The following is a 19914-nucleotide window of genomic DNA, read 5'->3' as shown; positions in this document are numbered from 1 at the left end:
GGGGACAGATATTGCCGCTATAAAACTGCCCATGGCAACCCAGCAATGACGCAACGGCTACTACTACCATAGTAACCGGAGAACAGAAGTGTTGACTTTGAGAATCGACTGTAGCCACTTTTACCATCTGTTTCTGAGTGGGCAAGGTTGTCTGTTTGTTGTGAAGGTTTTTTCATATTTATGTGTGTGTATTTGTGTGTGTGTGCGTGTGTGTGTGTGCGTGTGTGTGTGTGTGTGCGTGTGTGTGTGTGTACAGGGGGGCATGTGAATGAATGACATTTCAATTGAGGATGTTTAAATGAGCAGTGCCCCGTTTTCAACTTTGAAAAGCTGATTTTGTCATGTTTCTCAATGATTTGCCCTCCCTCCTCCAGAGTTTCTCCCATCGTTTAATCTTCTGTACTCTGTTTCTAAATCCAGTCTTTTGCAGTCATGTCTACTTTTTCTGTCTCTTCATCTACTGTAATATCCTTCCCCCTTGTGTTGTTTATTTCTGTATGCATCTCTACTCATTATTTATCTGTCTGTTGGAAGACTTTGTCTTTCTTAATCATCTCTCTTCAATTATTTCTATCTCATCCCTCCTTATCAAGTCTCTCTCTCATTCTGTTTTTATTTATATCACCATCTGTCTGTCTGGAATCTCTCTCTTCTCTCTGATCTGATGACTTAACTCCTACACCCACATAGTCCTGATTGGATGGGCTAATGGCACAGCGGCAGTGGACAGCCAGCTGAGATGATGAGATGTAGAGGAGCCGTGTAACACCGTAGCTCATTATTATCATCATATAAAGTTGTGTTTGCCTGGTGGCTGCAAACCTGCACCACCTTTACACACTAACTGTCATCCGCTGAATCAAATCTCCCAAGAGATGTCATGAGATCCGCCTCCAGCCTATAACCTGCTGTGCCTTTTCTTTCCTCTATACTCAGCCTTTGTGTGTGCACGTTTCTCCCCTGGCTGTACAGTACTGTGGGTTTCTATGGGACCTTGAGTGATGCGATTTGACAGATTTCTCTGTCACCATGACGTCACACGTTCAGGCAGAGCAGGCGTGTGTGCTTAGTGTGTGCTTAGTGTGTGCTTAGTGTGTGCTTAGTGTGGGGGGTGTGTATTAGAAATAGAGAGATAGAGGGAGTGTATAGCGCCCATATCATTATAGAGGCTTTTGCTGTCCAGATGCATTAATACCTCAACTCTTGCTTTTAAATCCTCTAATGTATTCTGATGTGCTCTAATGTATTCTGATGCAGCACTGGGGCATGGCAGTGTTTTAATAGAGTTTCTGATAGAGACAGCCTCCAGCATGCACACACCAACACATCTTCCTGTTTCTTCCCTCCGCTTCTATCGCGGCCTTTCCTCTGGTTCCACTCTCTTTTCTTTCCCCATTTCCTCCAACTTTATCTCATTTAAAGATATGACCGATTCTTGGCTCGGGACGCAGAATAGTTGCTTTCACAGCAATCAAAGAAAACAAAGAGGAACTTAAGTGATGCACTCATTATTTAATCATGAGCAGGCTTTTTATTCTCCCCAGTCCTGTTTAGTCCCTTTCGTGTAAAAAATTATTGGAGTAAGCATTATCCGGATGGAGGAAAGATTGTACAAGCACACACACACACACACACACACACACACACACACACACACACACACACACACACACACTCATAATTGCACACCATTATGAAACCTCTTAGGGCATGATTTTACCTCTATACTTCTATACTCTATATCAGAGCATTTTGGGACCAGTTTGGCTGAATAAAGGGTTTTGAATGTCAGGGGTTTCTCCCATTTAGTAGTGGTGAGATGATTTGCTAGACAAACTGGCCACTTGAAATGATGAAGAAAGCTTAATTTGGGTAACTGGAAAATCTGAATATACAGTGAAAGGGCACTTTCTGCTGTGTCATGGCAGTAGTCTGCTTTAGTAAGCCTCACATGGCTTTCACAGAATTTTGATCATGCTGTCATGCAAACGAACATTGTTGGGTCTGTGGACAGGCCCTGGCATTATAAGAGGAGGATGGGGCAGTGAGCTCTGGGAGACAGACATTTCAGGTCAGATTTAAAGAAAAAATTTTATTGTGCTTTTGCTTCAAGCTTCTTCTGTATTACTGGAATAATTATTTCTTTAATATCTGTTGAGTCAGTTTTGATTATTCTATTGTTTCTTCAAATCAAGCTCGACTTTGAGGATATGATAGCCTGTCTGTTATTGTCTTGAATTGCTTCCAGTGCTTCTGAACTCCTACATGCCGTCACAGACGTTTCCTCCTCTTATACTGTAATCCAAGCAGCAGAAAATGGAAAATAGTCATTTTTATTTCTAAGAAGCAGACTCAGGCAGTTATACTTTTCATCACAGTTGCCACCGAAATGTTCATCCAAATGATGTCATTGCCATGGAAACACACGAGCTATTTGTAGTTTCATGCACAAGATCAGCACTGATTTTATAGCAAAACATCTGGTGGGAGATTGTTGGTGTGCCAAATGACCATACAGGAGTGCAGATCCAAATTTGAAGGGACAGTCTTTCAACTTCAAGTTCAAAATCACTTTTCTATTTGTTACCTACTGCAGTGTCTCACACATTCTTTCAACCATTTGGTCCATATTCCACAATATCAGACAGTGATATCCAGCACTCTAATTGGTTCGGTCTAGGAGCAGATTGTTGAGTGATGAGTTCGTTTGTGGATATATATAGTACTTGTTATTTCCATGGTATGAAACTGACAATGCCTAACAGAGGTCTCTTTGATCGCTTCATAAATAATTCCATGATGAACTAAAACTGTCTCCATAGCATGTACACTGCTTTTCGCTTAAAATCCCTAAACTTTTCCTTTGATAGATGTGTTTAAATTACAGTTATGCAACACTACACCTGTCAGTGAGGAACAAAATGTTGATTATTTACACGTGTCAGAAATTCACTTCATTGACTGCCCACAATAAAGTAAGGCTGAGACGATGAATCAATAAATAGATTAGGTCAGTGGTTGCCGACCAGGGATCCAGTCGAAAGATGTTGCAGGGTGAATGAAAGGGTTGCAAACTGTTGCAAACTTCCCCAGTCTTTGATTTTTTTGTGAAATGCTATTCAGTTTTACTGCTACAGGCCTCTAAGTATTCATATGAAACAATCTGCAAGTGTTCGACTGAACTGCTACAACTGCACAACTTATAGACATGCAACACAGGTAGATATTGCTTTGCCATAAAGAAAAAGGTTGGGAACTGATGGATCAGTTGATTAACAGAAAATTAATCATTAACAATTCTGATAACTGATTCATTTATTAATTTTTTCCCATTTATTAATTAAATATTCACTGCTTTTCTCTGTTTTATATCTTATATGTGTTCTGTTGGTTGATCAACATAATAATAATAAAAAATAATAAGAACAAATTTTCGATGACATTAAGAAACAATGAAAATATTGTAGCTTGCAACCCTGCTACAGAGGAACTTTTAATATGTGGGAAGTAGTAAATGACTGATTCTGGACACAGTCTGTAGTGTCAACTTTTTTGTATTTTGAATCTGGTCACATATGGAGAGTTTCACTCCCACGACTTGCAGTGGAGCCACAAATCTGGCCAAATAGGACTGGACACATAAACTCAGTCATCCTTGCCCCGAGCCACCACAGCCAGCCATCACTCTCCACCTGCTGCTTCCCTCATGAACCTCTTCACACGCCGCATAGTTGATGACCTGCCACTGCGATAACGGCAGAGTTTTGGAGGTCAGTGTGGAGGTCTGAGAGCTTTCTGTTCTTATCTCCGTGGCAGTGGACAGATGCTGAGCCTGGAGGATGGAACATCCTCAGGTGGTGGACAGGAAGTGGAGGGGACCAAGAGGGAGGGACCCAGCGAGTACGAGATCAGCCTGGAGAACAAAAACAAACAGGTATGTCTTTTTTCAAAAGTGTGTGCGGGCCCACAGGCGCATTTCTGTGACGGAGCGAAGGCTGACTCTTCCACCTGTTTTAATTTGAGGAGGTGTGTGAAGGATGATCATTTGACATTGTGTCTTGCATGATGAAAAAAGATTCCCATTCAGATCTATTTCTGTCTATGAAAAAGAGCACCAGCGACTCCACTGCCACAGCGACATGAACACGAAAGATGCTAGGTTGTCATGGTAACAGCTAATAACTGCTTCTGGCAGCTGGAGATGTCTTTATTTCTCATAGCAAACTGCTGAAGGGTCTGCTGTTGCCACTGCTGCTGCTGCAGTGTGTGTGTGTGTGTGTGTACATATATATATATATATATATATAAATATATATATATACAAGTGTGAGTGTGTATCTGTGTGCGTCCTGTGTGCATCCATGCACTTTTTTGTGAACATGCTTGTGTTTGCAGACACACACCAGGCACATGTGTGGCTGTCCTCCTTTTCTCCCTCTCTGTCTCTTCTTCCCTCGCCTCCGACTCCCCCTCCTTCTCTCCCTCTTGCCGAAAATATAGGAGGGCGAAAATTCTGGAGGATGCTAAGATTTTGGGCTGAGCCAACAAACGGAACAGAAATAGGCTTGTGCGGGTGTTTACTTTTCTATTCATTTTCTCAACAGCACCTTTGTCACAGCCTATCCATCCTCCGTCCTATGGCCCTTCAGCTAGTATTAGCAGTTGAATAATGATAGATGATGTTTACTTTAGCTCTAATTCCATAAACCCTCACTGGTTTTAAACGAGTGGACAGATAAGTAAAAAGGATACTTCTAAAAAGGGTGTGAATGTGAATTTCCTGACTCAGGCAATGCTGAAAATTCTTTTTTATCTTTTGTAGACACAGGCGCAAAATGGCAACATGATGTTTGCCTCTGGTGGATGAATAAATATTTTTCAGTGGCTGCTCTGTGCTTTGCAATATCACTTTTGCAGTCTCTTCAGTCAGTTTCAGAGCCGTGTAAACATGCTTGATATTTAAACTCACTCCCCCTCACTCTCTTCCCCTCCCCAGATAGAAGAGTTGGAGCAGAAGTATGGAGGCCATCTCATAGCGAGGCGAGCGGCTCGTCGCATCCAGACAGCCTTCCGTCAGTATCAGCTCAGCAAAAACTTCCAGAAGATCCGCAACTCTCTGTCGGAGAGCAAGTTGCCTCGTCGGATCTCCCTGCGCCAGCCCAGCCCTTCAGGCCGAAACAGGAATGCAGCCCAGAGACACAGTTACAGTCTGCATCCAGGGGGAGGACAGATACCTCTGCGCTCCAAAACTCCCCCTCCTCCCCCGTGTCGCTCCACCTCTCTGCCCCCTTCTCCTGCATCTGCCCCAGCAGCTGCATCCTCTTCTGCCCCAACCACAGCCTCACCTCAAACCCCTGGACCCACACTCACACAGCTAGAGGACTGCTTCTCTGAACAAGTGAGTGTTTTTATTTCATGTTATATCTAGCATAAGCTTTGTTCTAAATAGGGTAATAGGGTTTGTTCCAGATGGAAATATCTGAACAAGTGTTGGACAGATTCCCAAAATATTTTGAAGAGATTTCACGCCGCCCTCAGGATGAATTGCAGTAACTTTGGTGATCTCCCGGTGTTGCCATCATCAAGCCAAAATGTAAATTTGTCCAGTTCTACTGTCACGCAGAGTGGATACACAACAGCTTGACCTGGCCTTAGCTAAACTACATGGACTGGCCTCTCAGGCTTGATGGGCAGTCTCATTTGAATGCCATGGTCTGCTCAGTTGCCAGCCACCGTCACTGTTTACGTAGTTCCACTTGTCTTACAAATAGTCACTAATTAGAAACCTCACTGAAATCAGAAACTTTTCCAGTCTGGAATCAAACTCCTTGACTTGATTAATGTTTTTGAAGTGTTTTTTTTTTTTTAATCATCTTATTTGCAGCTGCACTCCTTGGCCCAGTCGATCGATGATGCCCTTCGTGGTTGGAGCTTGTCGGAGGGTGGAGAGGGGAAAGGGCTGCTGATGGACCCCGGGGCACTTCGTGCAGCTGCTGAGAGCGCTTGTCTGCCTCGCAGTGCCAGCTCGCTTCTCATGGCCTTCAGGGATGTCACGGTTCACATCGACAGCAATAGCTCCTACACCATCTCCTCTGCCACCACCACCACGACCACCACCTCTATAGGCAACGCAGGTGGGGGAGAGCCGGGCAGCAGGAAGACCTCTTTGAGTGGAATGGCTGGGGGTGGAGATGGCCAGTCAGTGGAGGAACCAGAGTTTCCTGCCCCTCCTCCCAGTGAGGAGCTGGAAATGGTTGATCCGGGATCCAGGAGGGGCTCCACAGTGCCAGCTTCGGGAGGAGGAGGGTTAGAGGGGGAGAGCGGCTCAGACAGACTGGGGTCCACTTCCACTTCTACCTCTGCTTCCACCTCAGCCCAGTCTAACCAGCAGCCCGCTCAGATTTACACCCAGTACCAGCAGTACCACTACACTCATCCTCAGCAGATCCCTGGGGGACCGAGCCCTGAGGCCCTGCAGGCCCTGGTCGTCTCTCTGCCCAGGGACCGCTGTCAGGATCCAGCTTCGTGCCGCTCGCCAACCCTGTCCACAGACACACACCGCAAACGCCTCTATCGTATAGGACTCAACCTCTTCAATGTGTGAGTGGGCTGGCAAAACACACACACACACACACACACACAAACATTCAAACTGCACAATATTTCTGCACCCTCTGGCTCAGGGTTCAAAGTACACTTATCACTGTTTGTGTCTAACAAATCTCCAACAGCCCAGCAAACTGTTCTAAGCAGCTGCTCATTAGTGTTTGTGATTGTTGGGAGGAGCTGCCTTTTCGGTGCCATCTTGTCATGATGTCTGTGAAAAAAAGAGGTAGAGCGAGGGCTGGGAGATGAAGTGAGGAAGAGTGAACGAGAGAGATAGAAAAGAGGGAAAATGCAGTTGAAGAGTAGAGACAGTCAAGGAGGTCATGAACAATGTGAGAGCCTCTCAGTGCCTATAAATAGAGTCCACGGTTGGCCTGCACTTATTATTAGTTAATACAAATTAAAGTAAATGAACTCTTATGCATCAGTGACAGTGGGTCTGATCCAGAAGTCCAGAGCTAACAGATTTTTTGCATGAATGCACTCTTCCTTTCTCTCTTTCTCTTTGTGCTCTTCTTCTTCATACACACACACTCACTGTCCCTCACACGCACACATGCACGAACACACACACACACACACGCACATTAACGCACTCTTTCTCTTAATTACAGTGTTACACATTTTCTTTCTCACTCAGGTCCACACACCTATCCGCTTGAACGCACAAAAAAACATCACACACACCCTGTTAACTCTAACACTATCTGCTTTTCTGCTGTTGGCGATCTGCGGGCAGGAACCCAGAACGAGGCATTCACTTCCTGATCACACGTGGTTTTGTCCCAGACACGGCCATCGGAGTGGCTCACTTCCTGCTGCAGAGGAAGGGCCTGAGCCGACAGATGATTGGAGAGTTCTTGGGGAACAGCAAGCTGCAATTCAACCGAGATGTCCTCGAGTGAGTCCTTATTATTTCTATATACTGTACATGCATCACACATGAGTTTGGGTTGTGATAGTATTTTATTAAATCCAAGTCCTGTGGTGAATCCACTTTTCCAATTCCAATTCCAATTTTATCGCTTATTGAATCTATTTAGGATTTACAAAATAATCTTTATTCAAGGTCAGTGGATGAAGTTTGCTCAGTTCTTGTGTAGATGACGGTTTAGCTTTTTAACAAAGGTTAAAAAATAAATAATCATATCAATACCACTCTCTAATAATGCAGTCTTTTAAGCTGTTTTGGTTAAGCAGTGGTCAAGCACCAGAAAATGCTGGAACCCACAGAAAACCCAAAATGCAGCAAATGAATAAAAGATATTTCCACAAGCTGAGTGTTAGATGTCGTCACTGAGCTTCATGTGTAAAATACAATAAAATAAAATTAATAAAACCATCTTTTGAGTTTCCAGCTTGTGAAAAATTCTTCCTCCACTATGACACTTTTATGAATCCTTTAGTTCATCAAAAGTTGTAGTGCATCTGAAACAAAATCAATTCATTTACATCTTATTAACACTGATTGATTGTATTCTTTTCAACAATGGCTTATTAGCATTTTTTGTGATTGCAGGTTTGATTACTTATTATAAAGTGAGAAATTCCTAACTAAACTAATCTCTAACTAAACAGTCTCACCTCAAGCTGTTTTGGATATGTGTTTTTGACCACATCACACGTTCCTCATTAGCACATATAAAATTACCACTGTATATGTAGATGTAAGTCAACAAAATAAACAAATCTACAGTATCTTACCTCATGGTCCGTTTATTAGATGTTCTGGAGCTTTTGACCGAATCAAGGCACATATAATAGTCAAGACTGAACTGTGAACCTCGACTCCCTGGATGTTTTGCATGTTGTTCTTCACTACTAAAAATGAGAGGTAATAAAATATGCAATGAGAGATTTGTTAGACTTTAATGAATTCAGGTATTTTAAAATATCCAAAAGAGAACTGTCTGCTGGAACCTAACCACCTCATACACACACACACACACACACACACACACACACACACACACACACACACACACATACACACTCAGCTTAAATGCAGCAATTGCATGCATAAATGCCACACATCCATGAACAACAGGCGTTTACTTTATGCTTTCACACTCACTCTTTTTGCATCCAACCAGTGTCGACAGATCCAGGATAGAGAGGCTTTTTGCTGAGGTTGTTGCAGAGACTGTAGAAATAGGTCACTGCACTGAACACACGCACACACTCTCACTTTCACACAGACACGCACACATGTAAACGTACCCTCGCACAATCTTGTGTATGTGTTTCTTCCATTTCCACAACCTGTCCTCAGCCTTTCATGTACCACTCTCATGCCCCCTCGCTTGTTGCATTTCATTATTGCACCCTCTCATCCCTCTCTTTCCGTCCCTCTTATCTCACACTGTCGTCAGACTCTTTCTTCTCCATTGATATTTGTACAAAGTGCATGCGTTCGCGTGTGTGTGTGAGTACGTGTGTGTGTGCATGTGTGTGTGTGTGTGCATGTGCAAACATGTTGTCTTTATGTGCGTCTTCCAGGTCAGTGGTTCTGTAATGGGAGTATGACTGTAAGAGGAAGATTTGCCATCAGCACTTGGGTGCTCATAGTTTGTTGCACATGCACATGCACACGCAAAAACACACACTCACCTTCTCATTACAGTGACACACTACATCTAAACTCAATCTCACTCTCCTTTCTCTCTCTCTGCTTTCTTTTTTTCTCTCTTCACTGTCTGTCTCTTTATAGTTGTGTTGTGGATGAGATGGATTTCTCAGGCATGGAGCTCGATGAAGCCCTGAGAAAGTTCCAGGCTCATGTCCGTGTTCAGGGAGAAGCACAGAAAGTGGAGAGACTCATCGAAGCCTTTAGGTGAGACTGTCAACTCGCTCACAACCAGGGCTCACTGACTAACAGGCTCTGGCTTCTCTTTTTAATACAGTTTAACACAACAACAGTCCATCACATGACTGAGCAGGGTTGTTAAGGGCACTCTGAACTTTTTAAAATGAATAGACCTTTTGCCTGTGGCCACCTATGCAAAACAGAAAAACAGTGACACATAACCAAGCTCACATATTTTGTAATAAAAGAGAAGCAAAAAAGTCTTCTCTGATCTCATCTCGCAGCCTTGTGGTAGCAGACACATCCAGAATGGCATACTAATAGGCCGACTGTATAGACAATGTGTTTAACTGGTTCTGCTAGCTCATTGCGGCTGGCTCTGATGAAACCATAGTCCTGTGTCATTAACAAATTACACTGATTGCCTCTAACCTTTGACTAAACTCAGCAGAGTTTGATTGTCAGCCAATCACAACAGAGATCTGGGCCGCAGGCAATCAGCATGCATTACAGCAGCACAAAAATTGATGCTCTATATTACAACTTTCTCTCCTAGATGACAGGCTGTTATGTATTTCATATATGTGCTGGATAGTTCCGTGTCCATTTCAATCCAAAATCACAAATTAATGTACTGTATATAAGTGCACGTTTGGTCCTCATGAGGTTTTAACCTGAGTTCGTTTCTGTTCATTTTGTCAGTGCTCTCAAGTCACTAAAATTTGTGAGCGTATCTGCTGAAGAAAACTAATTTAAATACCCAGAGGACCTTGAGAGACCAAACTCCCTGGACTGTCTAGATTTTTCTCTAACAAACTCCTGAACAGAAACAGGTTTTTATTATGCTATTTTTCCTTTTGAGTAAAAATCCTTTGAGGCACAAAAGGACAGCAGTGGCCAGACAAATAAGATCTGAAACTGGTACCTTATTTCCTGGCTGGAACTGTCCTTGAAATGTCCTGTTAGTATCCAAAGATTGCCCCCAGGACTATAAATGCAATAAAAATTCCCATCATTGTTTTCTGCAGCCAACATCAGGACACTGACATACTGAATGATTGACAGATTACTCTAATACCCCTAAATGGCTAATATTGGAGAATACATCAAGTGGACTCACCTCGTTTCCAGGCCTATTGTGCTCTGAAATCCCTGTGCTCTGAAATGTATAATTTGACAACTTCATATCATCTTAAAGACAAATGGAGAGGATGCAATTTGGCAGAAAAGTATCTCTGTCTGGATTCACTAATCATCCATTTGTCATCAGCACAATTCAAGGTAGTACACAGACTTCACTGGTCAAAGGTTAGTCTCGAATTAGACTGGAGTTATACCCTACATGTGACAGATGTAAGCATGCTCCTGGAGACCTATTACATTATGTTCTGGACATGTCCAAGACTGCATCATTTCTGGCAATCAATTTTCAAGACTTGTTTTAAAATACTTAAGGAGCCAATGGATCCGTCCTCTTTTAATGCTTTATTTGGCATTGCACCAGTGGGTGTGCATCCAAGCAATCGTAACTGCTACATGTGCACTTTGTTGGCAACACAACTCGTACAGTTCAGATGGAAAGACCCTCTTCCTCTTATGTGTTAACACTGGATCAAAGAGATTATGTAATATCTCAAGCTAGAGAAGATAAGATACTTTCTCCAAGGGTCTGTTCTGAGATTCAATGCAATTTGGCAGCCATTCTTGACATTTGTACAAAAAAAATAACTCCATAATGCATACAAACTTCTGTCTTGCTCTGTTGCTGTGTGTCTGTTTGGTTTTGTTTTGTTTATATACGTGTTTCTCCTCTTCAGCAAGTGTGTAAAATTACTGACTTTAATCCAGTATTGCAGGTCTGCTGGGGGGGATGGGCTGGGTGAATACTTGGAATTAGACTGGATATAGTGTACTGTTTGTATTTTGTATATTGTGAAAATCTTCAATAAACAGACTTTGATCAAAAACAATTTTGACCTGATGGCCCTGGATGAAAAGTCAGAGGATTAACAAAGTTATTACAATTCATCCCGAGGGCAGTATTTTAGATGTTGAAATATTTTAATCTGAACCAAAGTGGTGGACAGCACGACAATACCAACATTGCCAAAAGAAATGGGTCACAAATATATAATTTAATTTTTTTCAATCCTTTAGCAGCTGGGCACTGTATTTTATAGCAAATATTACGCAAACAAAACTTAATAGTAGATTTGTTAAGGACTATTTTCATCAGTGGATTATTATACATTTGCCTATGTTCATCATAATAAAGGAACAGCTCACTCAGGGCATCATTGGTGTGTTTTAAATGGCTCATAGGCTGTAGCAGGCTGTGGATACATGGGCAATACTTGGAAGGATTAATTAATTATCGGTTTTCATTGGATTTGTTAATAATACAAAAAAATATAGACTATCACCAGTGTGTTCTTTCTTCAAGCAAGAGGTGATAGAAGAGGAGAAAAGGAGCAGTCATGATGACCCCCCCCCCCCCCCCCCGCCTCTGATTTGGGCCAATCAGAACACCCGCTGTGGTCATCAGTTAATCACATCGCACTCAGTTGTACACTGAGCCCCTGGGTGCAGATTACAAATTCATCAGCGATCCGAGACCACGCGCTCTGTAGCTGGAGCTGCGAGTATAGGTCAGAAAGGAGCGTGGCTTTATCGGGACAGCCAGACATCCGATGCCATGTCTGTTACGTAATAGTTGTTATGTCATCTGTTTGAAGCGTGTTGTACTCTTGTCGTGAGTAGTTCTTTTATACGAAGTGGTATTTGTGCCAGCTGGCATGCAACTTTCATATGCAGATATAAAGATAAGAGATCGGGAGCTAGTGTTTAAATAAACTGGTTACATAAGACAGAGAACCGTGCCTGAAAATGTGTGAATGAAGCACAAACACACACACACACACACACACACACACACACACACACACACAGACACACACACAGACACACACACCACACCTACTTCTTTATTTATTCACTCAACTGTTTTCTATCACTCTTAAAACATGCACACATATGCACTCACACCTCCATGCACACGTCCATTTGCATATACACACACACACATATAGTAGATCTTGCCTTGCTTTCAGTCTTTGATGAATTTGCCGCAGAGTTACATCAAGTTGGCAGATCAGGCTCATTTGTGCCTCCATGTTTTCTGTGTTTATGTATGTGCCTGTGCATATTATATCTGTATGGGTGTTTGTGCTGAGATGGTTCTATTCTCCCACAAACAAAGGCATTGCTACTGAACTGGTCTGCAGTCGAGCGATACCCAGTGAGTTCTCTGGCCTTGGATCTTGTGTGGGGTCTGGGAAAAGACTTTCTAGTTGCGCAGGTCTCAGTTGTGGCCTCTCACTTGCATATGCGCTGACAAGTACATAGTCCTCTGGAGCGGAGCAGCCCTCTCCATGTCTGCATCCTGCCTGGCTGCAGAGATAAAAGCCTCCCATCACTGAAATGGCCCACTGTGTAAGTGCAAGCGACAGTACGAAAGATAGGGAGGGAGCTGTGGGGGAAGGAGGGGTGGAAGGGAGACTCTGTGGAGCCGGTGGGCAGCGGCGGAGAAAAGCAAGTCCAAATGCAGCATCTCTGGTTCCAAGGCAGACTGGGCACCGTCACCTCACCCAGGGTAGAACCATTTTGTGCTGTCAAACGTCTCCTGTGTCCTCCTGAGTGACGGCTCCTCATATCTGAGTAAAAATTACAATGAGTCAGTCTTTGTGTCAATCAGTCTGATTATAAAACAGTGCAGCTTGTATGGTAAGATATCTGCTTTAAAATCAGTCTCACATGTAGAAGATGCATTCTCTACATTGCCTTTATAACTTTAACAATCTCCACTGATCTCTCTTAATGATGCGCTCCCCAATTTTGTAATTGTGCTCAAATGCACCCCTACAAATCCCAAGATTTTCTCCCAGCTCACTACTCATATTTTGAAACTCAACACAGTTCAAAGCTAAGGGGAAATTTGGGGATTTGGGAGTGCAATTGGGCACAACAACAAAGTCATGGAGTACATTATTAAGTTCTGGTACATTGGCTCTGCTAGCCTGAAGATACAGAGATGTTAGAGGTGTTTCTAATACAGTCTACCCTGATTGATTACAAATGGGGTGGAAAAAATATTGGAAACAACCCTAGTATAAAGCTGCCCAGCAGTAAAATCCTGGTCTGCAGTTTATTAACATATTCACTCAGTTGAGGATATTTATTTTTGTGTTGCCCCACATGTCTGTATGTACTGAACAGAGCTCTCACCCACCAACTGGTTAATGACAGGATCCAGTTGGATTGATTGTTGTCATGATTTGTTAATAGTACAATGAATGTTTAGATAAAGCCATGCAATTTGATTTGCCCAGGATGCATCCATGAATCTACCAGCAGAAAATGTTTCAGCCTGTACATGTTAGGATGTTATTTGAATTGTGAATATTGAGTTTCAATGTTATGTAATGTAATGTCTTATTTTCTGCAGCTCTGTTATGGCAGTGAAAGTGGCACAATGACTAGAACCCTGAGAATGACTACTGCTGGTTTTTAGATTTTTGTTGGACCAAACTTTATTGTTCTGTTTTTCCTCCACAGCCAGAGGTACTGTATGTGTAATCCTGATGTGGTGCAGCAGTTTCACAACCCAGACACTATCTTCATCCTGGCCTTCGCTGTGGTCCTCCTCAACACTGACATGTACTCGCCCAACATCAAACCCCAACGCAAAATGGGCCTCGATGACTTCATACGCAACCTAAGAGGTTAGTGCGTCAAGCTACAGAGTGTGCATATATAAGGGAGAGTGTGTGTTAACATAGAGACTGCATGTACTGCATGTGTCCTTCCAGGGAGCGTCAGTTGTCCCTGTGGTATAATGACTTGCATACATGTTTCAACATTTATGGCAAGTGGTTTTATGCGCAGAGACTTTGAACACTGGTTATATATAGTAACCACATATGCACAGCTCAAACCTTTTACTGCAGATCATGAGGCAATCCATTGGAGGAAAGTGCCAGAAAGAATGACGAGAAAGACAAAACAGAGAGCAGAGGGCAGGGAAGTCAAAGTTTTACATCAAGAACTCTCTTATCAATCTCACTTCAACCTCTCTATCAGTCTTTGAGTGACAGCCTCTTGAACTGAAGTAAATTACTCAAAGAGGCGGCGGTTGCTTGCCTCTGCTATCAAGAAAACCATCAGCTGTGCGGGAGGAGATTTCTGATATCCTTGACTCACAGTTCTGCCCCAGAGACCATGGCTGGCGTGGACTCATTTAATTGAGGCTCACTTAGCTTTAGATTTAATGATATGAGCTTGGGTTTTCCAGAAGCATCTCATCACCTGCTCTGAGCTCCTCGAGGCTCTCAACCATCTCAACGCTGTCTCTATCCAGCAGTTGAACAGATACACAAATTTACTGCAACTAGGTCTTAAAGTAAAGCAGTTTGACTTTTATTTGTATATTCAGTTATGGGAAAAATCCACCACATCATTTATAGTTAGGATCCCCATACGTTTTCACTGTGGCTGTTGCATCTTACCAGGGATCTGCACAATGAAATGATTTAATTCACAATCAACATTTGTGAATATTAAAAAACATTGATAAGATAAATGGACTATCTTCAAAATGTGTCAGATGATGAATCATGACTTTCAGGTCTGAATTCTTTAATTTCCAGATTAAGGAGCTGTCTGTTTGTAGTATTTACTTTAGTGTCTGAAATCAACGGAATAGCACATTGCAGATTCTGTCCTGTTCCTCCTGGACCATCTGCTTTTTGGTGATGTCCTCCTTCATCTATTTGTTACAGTATGTTGTTTATTGTGTCATGCAAATTCAAGTGTCCAGGCTACATGGACTTGGTGTCCCGTGGAATTTCTTTGAAACAAACCAAAGAAATGTTTACATTCAGTTTTACTCACTAAAATCCATTGTGTGTCTCTGAAGTCCAACAAATGCGGTGAATTAATTTCCTTCTTCATAAAACGTTTTTTTGGTTTTTTTGACTATTTTAAATAATGTATTGTTTACATCCACGATTGTCATAGTTTGCAGCCCTCTGCATCACTGCCTGCGCTGGCACATTGCTATGTTTCAAGCTTTTCTACCACCATCAGTCAGAATAGCAGGAATGCTACAGACGGACATTGCACCACCTCTGTGCCATTTCTAAATTACATTTATCAATTGAGGCACATTGTCTAAATAAGCAACATACATGAGCTCAGTTGCATGCACAATATAAAGAAACTGGGGGGGGGGGGTATTCTTAAAAACACTGCTGGGAAATGGGAAATGCAGCTTTAGCTTAATCTCTTTGCAGAAAATCATAAAATTCCTTTTACAAGACAAAAAAAAAGTAATTCAGAGACAGTGTTTTCAACCAAATCATCATGGAGCTAACGTTGGTTAGCTAGCTTGCTACAGATGATAAAATCTGGCATTTGTGTTTCACCTGGCAAAATTGACGATCGCTGGTTAAAAGTGAGAAGGCTGCCTTTGTGTGCATCTGTCGAGGACATAGTTTCCAAATTTGCATTGATAAATCTGACCAAGGTTGACAAGCTTACCAACAGTAAATAAGGGGCTTAGTTGCACAGTCAGTAAGTCATGTCTAATTGCTTATACTGTCTGTAGACTGTAGACTGACTTCTTTTACTGTTATTCTTGCATTATATGGGACCTTGTTCCCTCAGGTGTGGATGATGGAGCAGACATCCCCAGAGAGATGGTGGCAGGCATTTATGAAAGGATCCAACAGAGAGAGCTACGCTCCAATGAAGACCATGTCACCTACGTGAGCCGTGTGGAGCAGTCCATCCTGGGCCTAAAAACTGTGAGTAATATCTTTGTTTCTGTGCAAGTAGTTCCCATTTCCATTTTTCTCATTTCAGGGAGCTGTCTGTACTTGTTTGTACAGTCTCCTTTCATGCCATGTATTATTTCACTGCAGTCTGTCCTCTGTACTATCTGTCATCTTGATCTCTTTAACCTCCCCTCTGCAGATCCTCGCTGTGCCCCACAGACGTCTAGTGTGCTGCTGTCGTCTGTTTGAGGTGCCTGATGCCAACAAGCCTCACAAACAGAAACTGTCCCAGCTCCAGAGAGAGGTCTTCCTCTTCAATGACCTGCTGCTGGTAAGGTTTCACCACCAAAATAGCTACAAGTGACTCACTACGATGGTCTAAATGCGACTAAAACCCCTTTCAAATGCCACTGATAAATATAACACTGTAACAGTGAGACATAATCAAATACAGTGTGTTAATTCAGCTATGTTGTGTTTTCCTGTGTTGACTTCAGATCCTGAAACTGTGTCCCAAGAAGAAAAGCTCCGCCTCATACACCTTCTGCAAAGCTATGGGTCTTCTGGGAATGCAGTTTCACCTCTTCAGCAATGAATGTAAGATGCTATTTTACCCTGCAGCAGTTTGTTCCCGGTACAATTCCACCCTGATGCTAGAAAAATGCTGAGCAAACTGTCAGAGCCATCAACAGCACTGTTGTCTGTTGAGTCTGTGTCTGGATCCAGGCTTTGCAGGATTTGCTAAGGGGTCACCAGTAAAACAAAATGAACTCATTGCTGTCGACTTCCACTAAGTATAAACTTAAGGAAACATCATTCCATTCCTAGTTCGTGAACCATGAGAGTATGTTTTGCTCTGTGGTAGCAAAGTGGAGTCAGACAAAAATATTCAATCTGTAGTCTCAGATAGGTCAAACAGTACAAAACATTTAAAAATAAACACTAAAATTCAATGCAGTAAGAAAATACAAAAATGTAATTTTTAATTTTCATTTGGCTGAGCCAAATCCCTGTAATATAGACTTTGAGAGACTAGATTCAAAAAGCATGAGTTAACAGCTGTTTGAGTCTAATTTATGGAATTATGAGTTAATTTTGAGAGGTCTGTCAATTAGCAGAGGAGTCTAAGAATTCCAAACAAAAGCTGAGCTTGATGGGAATGTCATTAAATTTGCAGCTGTTTGATCAGGAACCAAATGGTTGGACAAATTAAAAATTTGACCTGATGACAGCGACAGCAGTAAATGAAAAATCTAAGGATCATAAAGTTGTTACTATTCAAGACTGAGCCACGCTGCTAGCATAGCAAAAAATGTTAACATAAAAAGAAAAATTGAAAATTACTGATCTTCAGTACTTATGAGCTTTCTTATATTTCTGCAGATCTTCAAGAAGCCACTGCTGTCTACAGAAATACATTTGGTCATTAATGTCAATGCATGAATTTTTGCGAGTATTCTTAGCCACAGAGTTTTGTGAAGTAGAAACTGAAGTAAAAACTGCAACACTTTTTTTTAACCTTTAGACTGAAGTGTTTTGAAAGATGTGAAGGTGTGAAAGATGAAAAACCCTGCATCCTTTTTTTAGAATCAAAGTTATGGTGAAAGCTTTTTCTCTTTGTTGGGGTTTCTCATCAGACTACGCCCATGGCATCACCATGCTGAGCCCGTTTACCTCAGAGAAGAAGCAGCTGGTGAGCTTCTGCTCCCCGAGTGGAGAAGAGCTCAGGAAATTTGCAGAGGAGCTCCGAGAGGCCATAGCAGAGGTCAACGAGATGGAGCAGATACACATCCAGTGTAAGGAAAGAAAGACACATACATCAGCTTATGCAAATGCAAAAGCACATGCACTGCACTGTGTATTTGCTGGTTTGCAATCTCTCTTTCTGATGTTGTAGGGGAACTGGAGAGGCAACAAGGCATCCAGCCACACGGCATACACACCAATGGCGGGCAAGTGGACACACACACAGGACACGGCTCTCCCTCAGGTGCTGGTTTTGCTCGCGCAGCATGAAATGCATAACACAGCATACATTACTCATAACTACTGTATGCATATATTACTCAAGGGTATGTAGAAAATAGGACAACTTCATGGAGGAGAGGGCCATGAAAAAGCCCAAATAAAAAAAAGTGGATGATGGTCAGAGGGACCGTTCCTTTTGCTGTCTTCGTCACTTTTTTTTGTATTAAAATGGAATAGTTCACCAGTGTAACTTCCCAAATAGTAATTTTTACTTTTTCTGTGTACAGGTTAAACCAACACGTTACAATTTCACCTTATGCAGACTGCAGGAAAAGTTTATTATTTGCTCATTTGCTTTCTTGCAGAGTCAGATGAGAAGATTGGTACCACTCTAATGTCTGCATAGTAAATATGAAGCTACCATTGGTTTTAGAGGGGGATATTTTATGTGCTGGACTATTCCTTTGATGGGTGCAGTCACTTTCTGGAGTCTTACTCTTTGAGCTTTAGAGGCAGAGGGGGGATTTTGTCACCTTTGACAGAGGCAGGTGGTAGCTTAATGCTGTAACTATGCTACAAACATGAGATCTTCTCATCTAACTCTCGACAAAGGAGAAAATAAGCATTTGTCCCGAACTATTCCTTTAAATAAATGACTATCCCCAGTATGAGGACCTGTTTTTGACTGTCTGTATGCGAAGCTGAAATATGCCTGTTGACTTACAAATAGAGCCGTGTCTCCCCACAGGCCAACAGGATGTGTACGATAAAACCGGCAACAACAACACAGTAGAGGTGAGTGCCAAAGCTACTCATGTCTCCCTCAGGTAAGTATCTGCGTCTTCAGCTCTGTGGGTGTGGTTTTGTATGTGAGCGTGTGTGCGGTTAGACCGGGACTGTGCCTCATCCTGAAAAGAAAGTCTGCTTTATGCTTTGCTTTAAAAGAGCTCCGCCTGAGGCACATCCCCACTATGCAGCCAAGGATACAAAGGCCGCTGAGAGGAGTCTGCTGTATTGGCGCTACAAACAGTCTCTTTCTGTGCCTCATGAGTGGATCAGCAGCCACTCTACTCGCTACACAACATCCCTTCTTTCATCAGCTGCTGTTTGCGAGCCTTACTGTATAAGCCTTTGCAAGCCACCGTAAGCCTGGCTGGCTCCTAGAATACCATCTACAAAGCCAGATAAGCTTGATACCGTTAACAGTCTGTCGAGTGTGGGTGGGTGTGTGTTTGTAAAACCAGCCCTTCCTTTAACTAAGCATAGTCATAAAAGCTGTTGTCCCCTCTCCAGTTTTATCTCTGTTTTGTTCCTTTGCCCATTTCTCTCCTCTCTCCTGCCTCTCAGTCAGTCCCTTAGAGTTGTAAATTATTGTGTTAGGGAGACACCACGCCCTCGGTGTCACCTCTGTCCTCTCCTGACACTCCCTGTATCGTTTAGTTTTTCATTCTCCCACTCATTGACCATATTCGCACACACACATACACACACATAAAGTCCAAAACGTTCCTGCCATGATCTCTGACCTAAATCTCGTCTTACTCTGCAACCCTCCTCTCTTTCTGGGCTGGTGTGTGTTTGTGTTTGTGTGAAAATGTGATCATGTAAAAAAAAAAAAACATGATTGAGAGAAAAAGTGTGTATTTTGCCTGCGCTCGCTCTGCATACTACCTACCTGCATGCCTGCATGCCCATGTGCGT

At 42.5% G+C, this 19914-nt stretch overlaps 1 protein-coding gene across 3 annotated transcripts in view; it reads left to right on the top strand.

Annotated features, from left to right (window-relative positions):
- Positions 1 to 19914, top strand: part of iqsec3b (IQ motif and Sec7 domain ArfGEF 3b) — a 29046-nt gene that overhangs the window by 6145 nt on the left and 2987 nt on the right. For all 3 annotated transcript variants that reach the window (XR_002760669.2, XM_023403927.2, XM_023403928.2), the window contains exons 3-14: positions 3817 to 3934; positions 4997 to 5398; positions 5885 to 6600; positions 7346 to 7507; positions 9317 to 9439; positions 14027 to 14193; positions 16136 to 16275; positions 16445 to 16576; positions 16743 to 16842; positions 17883 to 18041; positions 18143 to 18235; positions 18962 to 19008. Coding sequence is in view for 2 of the 3 variants with exons in the window: in XM_023403927.2 (XP_023259695.1) it covers positions 3817 to 3934; positions 4997 to 5398; positions 5885 to 6600; positions 7346 to 7507; positions 9317 to 9439; positions 14027 to 14193; positions 16136 to 16275; positions 16445 to 16576; positions 16743 to 16842; positions 17883 to 18041; positions 18143 to 18235; positions 18962 to 19008 (2359 nt within the window). In the remaining variant the exon portion in view is untranslated. The remainder of the gene's footprint in view (positions 1 to 3816; positions 3935 to 4996; positions 5399 to 5884; positions 6601 to 7345; positions 7508 to 9316; positions 9440 to 14026; positions 14194 to 16135; positions 16276 to 16444; positions 16577 to 16742; positions 16843 to 17882; positions 18042 to 18142; positions 18236 to 18961; positions 19009 to 19914) is intronic.

This window comes from Seriola lalandi, unplaced genomic scaffold, assembly GCF_002814215.2.
Source record: "Seriola lalandi dorsalis isolate HSWRI2012SDOR001 ecotype SW California unplaced genomic scaffold, Sedor1 jcf7180002054188, whole genome shotgun sequence".
NCBI lineage: Eukaryota > Metazoa > Chordata > Actinopteri > Carangiformes > Carangidae > Seriola > Seriola lalandi.
Note: the sequence above shows the minus strand (reverse complement) of the source record. Positions and strands in the feature narration are given on the sequence as shown.